This window comes from Lathyrus oleraceus, chromosome 2, assembly GCF_024323335.1.
Source record: "Lathyrus oleraceus cultivar Zhongwan6 chromosome 2, CAAS_Psat_ZW6_1.0, whole genome shotgun sequence".
Taxonomy (NCBI): domain Eukaryota; kingdom Viridiplantae; phylum Streptophyta; class Magnoliopsida; order Fabales; family Fabaceae; genus Lathyrus; species Lathyrus oleraceus.
This window is the reverse complement of record NC_066580.1, coordinates 38,201,794-38,213,384: the sequence shown is the minus strand read 5'-3', so window position 1 is coordinate 38,213,384 and position 11,591 is coordinate 38,201,794. Positions and strand designations below refer to the sequence as shown.

General features: G+C 31.2%; 1 protein-coding gene across 1 annotated transcript; it reads left to right on the top strand.

Annotated features, from left to right (window-relative positions):
- The first annotated feature begins 6,889 nt into the window (after nt 1-6,889).
- LOC127121095 (7-deoxyloganetin glucosyltransferase) lies at nt 6,890-8,627 on the top strand. The gene is made up of 2 exons (XM_051051697.1): nt 6,890-7,427; nt 7,695-8,627. The coding sequence occupies exons 1-2, from the start codon at nt 6,899-6,901 to the stop codon at nt 8,624-8,626; spliced, it is 1,461 nt and encodes a 486-aa protein (XP_050907654.1). The 5' UTR covers nt 6,890-6,898; the 3' UTR covers nt 8,627.
- The last annotated feature ends 2,964 nt before the right edge of the window (nt 8,628-11,591 follow it).

The following is an 11,591-nucleotide window of genomic DNA, read 5'->3' as shown; positions in this document are numbered from 1 at the left end:
CTCTCTCTTCTCTCTCTCTCTCTCTCTCTCTCTCTCTCTCTCTCATCATATTTTGCGTTTGTTTTAAAAAAAATATTTGGTACATATATGATGTATACATTCTTGCTTCACAACTGTGCTACAGGTTAAGATGATAATTATGTAAATTTCTAAATTATACTTATAAAAACAAGAGTAACATTTCAATTTTAAAAATTCATAAAATATTATTACAAGTAATAGAACTCATGACTATTGTCACTTTTGTCCTTAGTATGTGTTGCCTTATCTCATAAATAGAAATAGTAAGGAGAAAATCCGGAACATTTGTCCTTAGTATGTGTTACCTTATCTCATAAATAGAAGTAGGGTGGGAGAAAATCCTGAACATGTGCTATTTGTAAATAATCAAAAAATACTTTCTGTTATATGGAACTTTATATCTAGAACACTTCTCCTAAATATGACATTCGTTAAAACATGTTATGTTTCAGGAAAAACCAATTCTTATTGGTAAAACTATTATAATCCAAATCAAATTGCAACACTACAATCATTAAAATATCCTTGCAATAAAAATATTATAATTATAATTTGTGATACATCATAAAGAAAAGTCTAGAGAAATTTTAATAAATGAATTCATATGCATTTTGCAATTTGTATCAACGAAAATAAATTAAGGGAAAATATTAATGCTCTTAGATAATAATTTACTAAAACTATTAAATGATTAAAATTTAAAGTAATTCTATTATCCTCTTATTAAGTTAGTATACTAAAAAATTATATATATATATATATAATATATATATATATTATATATATATATATATATATTATATATATAGATATATATATGATATATATATATATATATATATATATAATAGATATATATATATAGATATATATATATATAATATATATATATATATATATAGATATATATTATATAATATATAATATATATAATATATATATATATATATATAATCTATATATATATATATATAATATGTGTCTAAAACGTCTTTATTATTTAGTATGGTTAGTAGTGTAGTTGATGAAGTTGAAAATATAGTAAATAATAAATAAATAAATATTAATAATATATAAATATTAAATATATATATTATATTATATATATATTATATATATATATATATATATAATATATTTATATATATATATATATATATATATATATATATATATATATATATATTCTCATCTTAAAAGGACATATTTGAGAAAAATAATATTGAGAAAGAACATTTAATATGAAAAGCAGACTACAACCCCTGCTAATAGCTGTCTTAAAATATTTGAATCATGTGGTACACAATAACATTAATCTATATCAAATATAATCCAGATAACAAAGGGATTGCTACAGTTATTTCGTATTAAATATTGAATAGGATATTTGAGAAATAATAAAAGTAATGCCTCATGTTACTCGATTTTTAAAGGCAGCGAAATGACATTCATTAATGAGTGGAAAATGTGAGCACCCAATATCTTAAATGCACGTAAAGAAGATGGTAAGCTTATTGGATATTTTAATTGTCACGAATAAATAAAATCTTACTCAGTAGTTCGGATAGTTAGGCACAAGATACAAGTAATAAAATCTTACTCAGTAGTTCGGATAGTTTTTTTTTATGTTTGTTATTAGTTTATTTGAACTGATCATATTTTCAAACTCTAAAATGATAGTTCATCATTATACATATAAAGGTAGTCATGTGTCATAAAAAACAATAAGAATATAATATATTTTTCAAGTAAACTTTCTATTATGGCATTCGAGCACAGTTCTGATTCGGAAAAGATATTGGGGAAGAAAAATACCTCCAAACCTGAAACAAAGAACAAACAAATCTATCATCTAAACAATTCTGATAGTCCTAGAATTCCACCCGTGACAACATTTTTGAATGGAGAGAATTACCGCACATAGGCAAGATCGATCAAGACAACTTTGTGTGCAAAGATAAAAACAGGTTTCCTTGATGGAAGCATCAAGACCACCAATTCAAAATGAAGTGTACAATGAATGGGAGAAGGAAGATTCAATGCTGACAACTTGGTTGGTCAATGTAACATAACTAAATCTACACATAAGTATCTCACATGCTTCAACGACACGAGATGTGTTGGTGGATCTTGAAGAACACTTTTCTCAGACCAATGCACCACAAATCCATCAGTCGTGGAGAAACTTGTGTTTAATGCAGAAACATCCAAAAACAAGTGTAACAGATTAATACACTCAATTCAAAAGTCTTGTTGATGAATTGAGTGAATTGCAAACTCTACCTAAATGCAGTTGCAGAGCTTGTAAAGTATTGACACAAATGGAAGAATAACAGCGAGTCCATCTATTTCTTGGAAGCTTTGATCGTAAATAAAACTCTCATGTCAAGGAAACAATACTTAATACTGATAGACTACCCTCTATTAGGCGTGTCTTTAATCAAATTCAAAGAGAAGAAACTCGTTTTACAACAAATAAGGAAAGAGATTCCAAGGTGAAAAATGCATTTGAGTTTTACTCAGGTGCAGGTAGGAAAATAGGAAAGGAATATCACTCAAGATTAAAGTGTGATTATTGTGGGAAAATTGGACATGTCAAGGAAAAATGCTTTGAGATTGTTGGATATCCAGCAAGTTTGGAATCACGAAGAACTTAAAGGACAAAATCTAACAAATGCGAGGGTAACAAGTAGCAAATTTTGCCCAGGCCGTTGAGAGAAAAGAATATCCAGAAGCAACAACGTTAGAACATGTCATGCATGGAGTTCATGCCAAAAGTCATGCAAACGCAGATGAAAACATGTCTGGTAAACTTGAATATTGTTTCAATTGGATACTTGATAGTGGTGTTTCACACCACATGTTTCCTTTGACGTTAATATTGAAGAAAATCAGAAAATCAGACAAACCTTTCTGCATAACTACACTAATAAGGATTTCAACATTAGTTGAAAATATGAGAGATGTGAATTTATCAAGTTTCCATACGTTAAAAGATGTGTTATTGGTTCCTGACTTTAAATGTCGTTTGATTTCAATTCATAAACAAACATACGATTTAAATTGTTATGTGATTTATGATAAAAATTCTTGCACAATACATGACCAAGCCTCGAAGACGAAGATCAGATCATGTGACTAGCATGAAGGGGTTTATGTGTTCACAAAGCAACATCAGCAAGGCTTCATGGATGCAGCTAAGAATGACATGGAAACCTTATTGCACATCAAAATGGGATATTCCTAAAATAAAATCCTTCAGCATATTTCACATTTAGTCAAATGCAATTTTGATAGCGCAAACTGTTGTGATGTATGCCATAAGGCAAAACAATGTAGAAACCCTTTCGCTTTAAGTATTAATAAACATGAATCATGTTTAAATTGATCCACTCTGACTTATGGGGAAATAAAATACTATCATAAACAATGGATAACATTACTTTCTTACCATTATAGTAGACTACACTCGTGGCACATGGGTATATTTAATGAAACACAAGACAAAGACTTTACAATATTTGATTAATTTTAGCAATCTAATCAAAATGCAGTTTAATATGCATATCAAGAGGATTATGAGTGACAATGGGATAAAGTTTACTAACTCCGATTTCAAGTGCTTCACTAAAAAAGAAGGGATCAATCATGAAACTTCTTGTGTTACCACACCTCAACTTAATGGATGTGTGTAACACAAGCATAGACAAATTTTGAACATAGCATGAAGTTTGTGTTTTAAAGCAAATCTCCCATTGCATTTTTGGGGAGATTGTGTATTGACAACAATGTATCTAATCAATAGAACTCCTACAGTGGAAAATAAGGGAATCACTCCATACAAGTTACTTTTAAAAAGAGCACCAAATTATGAGCACATGAGAACTTTTGGTTGCTTGTGCTACAAGAAAAATGACTCAAAGGGAATAAGTAAATTTGATCCCAGAGATGGAAGGTGTATTTTTATTGGTTATCCACAAGGACAAAAAGGATGGAAAATTTACAATTCAAAGACTCGTGAATGCCGCATATCGAGAGATGTGGTGTTTTATGTGCATATCTTTCCTTACCATGTACAACACATAATGGGTCTACTAGTTTTAGAAATAACTCATCAAATGATAACCTCAATGATAAGCCTTCACTCTATAATGATGCAAAATTGGAAGTACCAAGCCTTGGGGAAATTCTTCATAATGACCATACATCAGGTCCTATGGAAAGTTCACCCATTAGGGAGCCTGAATACACGAGTTAAACTGAAAGTGAACCTATAGAGCAAGAACCTGTATCCATAAATGACGTGAACGAGGAATTCACCAATGATTCTAAAAAATAATCATCAAGTGAAAGTAAAGGAAAAGTCTCAAATGAGGGGGAACCTCAAAACATGCCACACATAATACGACCTCCAAATTATCTTAAAGACTATGATTGGGGTAATTAAACATAAACCTAAACTGCATGGCATCAATTCTAGAGTCCTCTTCAAGTATCACATATCCCATCTCAAAACTTTTAAAATATGATAAGTTTTCACAAAAACGTAGAGCTTACCTTGCAGCCATCTCTAATGACAAATAACCTCAATCATATACCTAGTAAGTCAAGCACACAGTTTGGAGGGAGGACATGGCTCAATAAATCAAGGACCTAGAAGATAATGAGAGATGGGAATAAACTCATTTACCATAAGGAAGAAAATTGATAGGATGTAGATGGGTGTAAAAAATTCAAAATAAAGCTACAAGTGAGATTGAAAAGGACACAACCATATTAGTTGCTAAAGGTTACACACAAATAGAAGGTGAGGACTTCAATGAAACCTTTGCTCAAGTGGCCAAAATGACCACAATCAGATTCTTGTTAATAGTTTGAGTTGCAAAAGGATGAAAATTATATCAAATGGATGTTAACAATGTCTTCTTGCATTGATAATTGATAGAAGACGTATATATGAGTCCTTAAGAAGGATATAAAGTTCCAAACAAAGATTTTGTATGTAGATTAAATAAGTCATTGTATGGCTTGAAATAAGCATCTAGAAATTAGTATAGAAAGCTATCTCAATCTTTGATAAAATATAGTTTCCAAGATAACCAGTCTGATCATAGTCTATTTACTTATTCACATGGATCAATTTTTCTTATTGTTTTGATCTATGTTGATGACTTGATCATTGCTTGTAATGACGTTGAGGCCTATTATCAGTTCAAGGGATATCTCAGTCAATGTTTCCACATGAAGGATCTTGGTTCGCTTAAAGACTTCCTAGGCTTGGATAGCACGAAGGTTAGAAGGGATATTCCTTTGTCAAAGAAAATACACCTTATACATTCTACAAGAATGTGCAATGCTTGTTTGTAAGCCTTCTTTGTTTCTAGTGGAACAAAATCATAAACTTTCTTTGGCCAATGGACTTTCACTCTTAGAACCACTAAGGTATATGAGATTAGTTGGACGCCTGATTTACTTAATGATCATTAGGCCTAAATTAACCTACTCAGTTCATACTCTAAGTCAATTCATGCAAACTCCAGTTCAAGACCATTGGGATACTGCTATGTGAATCCTACAATATCTCAAATCTTCTCATGGGCAAGGTATCATTCTTCCACAGCATAATGATTTACAAATAGTTGACTACTGTGATTCAGATTGGGCATCGTGTCGTATTACCAGAAAGTACATCTTAGGTTATCTATTGAAACTTGGCATTGATCTAATATCATGGAAAACAAAGAAACAAGCTACAGTGTCTCGATCTTCAAGTGAGGTTGAATATCGTGTAAGGACACATGCCACAAGTGAAATATTATGGCTAGTTAATTTGTTAGAGACTCTGCAAGTTATATGCATCAAACCTACGCTTCTACATTGTGACAATCAAGCAGCTCTTCATTTAGCTACAAACTCAATCTTCCATGAATGAACAAAGCACATTGAAATTGACTGTCATTTTATTTGAGAAAACATATAGTCAGGTGCCATAAGCACAACTTACCTGCCCACCAAACAATAAAATGTTGTCATTCTAACTAAGTCCTTAGGCGTAAAAGTTTTTCAAGACCCATGTTCAAGTTAGACGTTCATAATCCTCACCCTCCAACTTAAGAGGGAGTATTAGAGATAAATTTAATAGTTTGTTATCAGTTTGTTAGGTTTGTTATTAGTTTGTGTTAGTTTGTTAGGGTTGATCCTATTTTCAAGCTCTAAATGATAGATCATCAGCCTATTTATAATGATATGTCATGTGTCATAAACACGATAAGACTACGTCATATTTTTCAAGTTAACTTTCTACTCTCTCTGTCCCAAATTATAAGTCACTTGATCAAAAAACTTTCTCCCAAATTATAAGTCACTTTAGAATTCCAATATAATATTAATTGCATTTTTCCAATATACCCTCTATCGTTTATTATTATTTCTTCTAACATTTTCTATATATATATATATATATATATATATATATATATATATATATATATAATTTATGGTTCCTATACAACACTAATTATTTTTTTAATTGGTATAAAATATCCAAAACGATTTTTAATTTAAAACGGAGAGAATATTAATCAGGATCCATCAAAAGTTAAAACTACACGATGGACAATAGGTATTAAGTATAATTATACCCGAATTATTTATTGCCTCATATGAGAAAACATATTAAACTAAGAAAAAATATTATAAAACTTCGACTTGTTAAATGCATGACAAACCAAAATATAATATTTGGAAATATGTCGCAATACATGCTTCATTTTATTTATAAATAGATCGGGGTGTCACATTTCCTAAACCAAGATCGAGATTTCACATTGACTTTCTTGCCATTTATTTTTTCTGTAGTTGTCTTAAAAAATCTGAGATGACTAATTCTATAGAGAGAAAGCCACATGCTGTGCTAACTCCATTTCCAGCTCAAGGCCATATCAATGCATTGTTGAAACTAGCAAAACTTCTTCACCTTAAAGGCTTTCACATAACCTTTGTCAACACTGAATATAATCACAAACGCTTGCTCAAATCAAGAGGTTCCAATTCCTTTGACGGTTTCACTGATTTTACCTTTGAGACTATTCCAGATGGTTTAACTCCAATGGATGGTGATGGTGATGGTGATGTTACTCAAGACGCACCCTCTCTTTTTCATTCAATCATGACCAAGATGCACATATTCTTTGGTGAACTTCTTACTAGACTTCATGAATCTGCCATTGCTGGTCTGGTTCCACCAGTTACATGCATAGTTTCTGATTTTTACATGCCATTTACCATACAAGCTGCTGAAGATCATGCACTCCCAATCCTTCTGTTTTCTCCAACCAGTGCATGCACCTTGTTATCTATTCTGCACTCTCGTACATTGATTGAGAAAGGTTTAATGCCACTCAAAGGTAATAATTTGTTATCTTTCTCCATTATAGATGTTCATTGTTTAGTAGAAATCTAAAATTTCATCTATTAATTGTTTGGTACAAATTTAAAATTTCATCTAATACCACTTATAATTTTCAAGAGCCAATAAAATGATTATTAGACATGATAGATCTACTGAAAGTTTATCTTGAATTAACCTTTTATATATATATATATATATATATATATATATATATATATTATATATATATATATATATTCAATCTATTAATTTTGACAAGCAGACGAGAGTTATCGAACAAATGGATATTTGGACACCAAAGTAGATTGTATTCCAGGATTGCACAACTTTCGACTAAAGGATCTTTTTGACTTGATCATAACAACAGATCTAAATGATATCATGTTTGAATTCTTCATCCATGTGACAGACAGAGTTCATAGAGCATCTGCTATTGTTTTTAACACTTTTAATGAGCTTGAGAGTGATGTGCTGCAAGCTCTCTCTTCTATGCTCCCTTCTCTCTATACCATTGGACCATTACCTTTATTATTAAATCAAATTGGGCATAATCACTTACAATCTTTAGGTTCCAATCTTTGGAAAGAAGATACCAAATGTATTGATTGGCTTGAATCCAAAGAACCAGAGTCTGTTATTTATGTGAATTTTGGAAGCATTGCAGTTCTGACTCCAGAGCAACTGTTGGAGTTTGCTTGGGGTTTGGCCAACAGCAAGAAACCATTTTTATGGATCATTAGGCCTGATCTTGTCATCGGTGGCTCGGTGGTTTTGTCATCTGAGTGTGTCAATGAAATTTCTGATAGAGGCCTAATAGCAAGTTGGTGTCCGCAAGAGAAAGTTTTGAACCATCCTTCAATTGGTGGATTTTTGACTCATTGCGGATGGAACTCAACCACTGAAAGCATATGTGCTGGAGTGCCAATGTTGTGTTGGCCATTTTTAGCTGATCAGCCAACAAACTGTAGATTTATTTACAATGAATGGGAGATTGGAATGGAAATCGATTCTAATGTGAAGAGAGATGAAGTGGAGAAGTTGATCAATGAATTGATGTTGGGAGATAAAGGAAAAAGGATGAGGAAAAAGGTCATGCAATTGAAGAAGAAGGCAAAGGAGAGCACTAGTCCAGGTGGCTCTTCTTACATGACCTTTGACAAAGTTATTGAGGAAGTTTTGCTTAAACAATACTGAATATTAAAGTGCTTTATTTTAGGAAATGTAGTTATTCATTCATTTCCTATTGAATTTGATTGATTGTAATAGTGCATTTAATTATTTGTTATGTTATTTGATTTCAAGATGAATAATAATGTTTAAGAGGTATCGGTTTATTGGTTAGAGCTTAATACTGTAATCTAAAGTTAACAAGTTCAAATGTCATATATGATAGTTGTAGTTGAATGTCCTTTCATTCTTTCTTTTTTTTGTCATTGCATATTTAGTGATAATAACAATTATGATATACACATGACATATAATTGTATTTCCTTTTTAATTCTCACGAGCTAAACGATTATACTCTACACTACAGAAGTAAAGAAACATACACATTATTTAAATTTAGTTGTTTTGTTAAATAAATTATTTTATTGAAATTTTTTAAAAAAAGAACTAAAGAGGATTTGGGGCATGTATCTAATTCATCAAAACTAACAAAAATGACAATTCGTTAAACCAAAACGATATCTTAAATAACTATCTCAATCAAATTGTGGCAAAATAATCTACCATGTGTCATGATCCACACTAGGCCAAATAAAGCTTTAGGCAACGCTTTTATTGACCTTAGAAAGTGTTTTAAACGCCGCCTATTATGGCGCCGCTGTAGGTATAGGCATCACATTTTTAGTGAAAAAACGTTGACTTAAGGGCAATTTAGACAATCCTTTCTGCTAAAAGTATTAGTGTAAGTTTTTTAGGCACATTGATAAAAGTGATGGCGTAAGGAATCATTAGGTAGCATTTTCTAGTAAATCGTTGGTGTTTGTAACACCCGAAATCCTGAAATTCGAAATAATGTGGAAATAAAACAAATACACACATTAGGTGACACTCAAACACAATATACATTTGCTCTGTAACACAAATTATTTAAAACATGCATTAGATTTAAAATTGTCATCACATACTCGTCTTAACATAGGCTCATCGCAGTTGATTTAAAATAATTTCAATAACTAAAAAAATCTCAATCAAAATTGTCATGACAATTTAGTTCAACATAAACAACCTCGAAACAAAAGCCAATAGCAAAGCAAAACGTTCGTCCGCTCAGTGTTACATATCATAGCAATGAAATACTAAATAAACGTATAAAACAGGAAAAGAAGAACAACCTATACGCCATTCTCCATCCTCTAAGCAAGTACTCAGTTACCTATTCATATGCACCTGTAACACCTTCTATAATATACATCTAAAAAATACATTATACAGGATATTAATTTGGTATTGATACAACACAAGTGCCTAATGGCACATCACATACAATAGTGCTTAAATATGGCACATCACATACAATAGTGCTTAAATAAAAATTAAGATTTATATGCAATATCTTCATTGCACACAATCCACAGCGGAAGATCGAAATAAATAGAATCCTTCAAAACATTATCCAACAACTTCTTTTATCTTAAACCTGCAAGTAAACACCTGAAAAACAACAATGATATTAGGGTAAAATAATAATCTCAGTGAATTCTCCTATCCAATGGATCCACTCGACTCTACAGAGTTTATAATCGATTCCTAACTCGAGTCTTCATCTCTAGTTACTTGTGCATCACTCACATAACATAACTAAGACTTAAGTATCTAAGGGATATTCACGATGTATGGCAAAATGTAACTTACGTTAACATAACTCAATAAATCACTACTCGGATTCACGAAACATCGATCCCCGACCGTACTTACGTCTAGGACAAGGCTCGGTTCACGCATGCTCGTATAATTCGACTTTCGTGTGGATATTAGGTTCTCCATGGGACTCGAACCCATTTCAAAAACCGTCACTCGTATCAGAATCTAACCCAGTTTGAGTATCTTTCATCGTATGAGACTCGAACCCACTAAGGTGTCCACTTTTCCCCCATGCTCCGTTATGGTTGAGACTCAAACCCAATTCAGGCACGAATCATTGGTGGTAAATCCCCATTTTCTACTTTATATGAGCATCTTAAATGGTATGTGTGTTAGATGAGGGAAACGATCTAGAAGGGGTTTGAATAGATCGCCTAATAAAAACTTTCTTATTAAAATTCTTTTTTGAAAAATGTTTTTCTATGGCAAGCGGAAATGACTTTGGATAGACTCTCATCTATCCGAACCGTTATTCTTAAGATCAAATATGCGTACAAACTATAATGTAAAGTATGTTAAAGATGAGAAAATCCAATCAACAAGTTCAATATAGTTTATTTGAGTATAAATCACACTTAAGATAAGTCATTTCAAATGAGAAGTAAAAATAAACTTGACAAACGAATTTTGTCGAACACTTGGTACGCCATAATTTTATCGAACATTTGGTGTGCAATACACCAAGCTTGATTCTTTTTGTATTTAAGTTACAACAAATCAATTGCTATGCTAGGAGAAAAACATAAAGTTGTCAGTCGACCACACCTCATTCTGAGTTATAGAACTCAAGTTACGTAACAAATAGTGCTAGGAGAAAAACAGAAAGCTATCATCCACGCTAAGTGCCGAAAAATGGGGCTAAGCGCCACTAGTGCTGGTGGATGCGCTTGTAGCGTGCTTGATGTAACATCCCTAATTTATTTTTATATTTTATTAGCATATTATATTACTAAAATGATGCAATGTGTTATTGATTTAGTTATTGTGATATTTTTGATGATTTTTGAAGTTGTAAGGTTATTTTAGTAATTTTATAATTAAAGGAATTATATATTTGGTGAGTGGAGAAATGAAATTAGACTTTTATTTAATTTATTAGAAATAGTAAAATAATTTAGTATGTTATAATAATAATAGTAGTTAGAATAATTAAAAACAAGTTATTATATTAAAAGTTTATTTAAGATTTATTTAAGTGTGGCATATATAAATATTTAATTATATTATTTTGAAATAATTATTTAATTGAGATTAAAATAATATTACAAGTGTTTCAGCGTTACGGAGAATG

What these genes read in the sequence shown, in the direction of transcription:
- LOC127121095 (XM_051051697.1), top strand. Translation starts at nt 6,899, where the DNA reads ATGACTAATTCTATAGAGAGAAAGCCACATGCTGTGCTAACTCCATTT. An exon ending in AGGTTTAATGCCACTCAAAG is followed by an intron (nt 7,428 to 7,694) that starts GTAATAATTTGT and finishes TTTGACAAGCAG; the next exon opens with ACGAGAGTTATCGAACAAAT.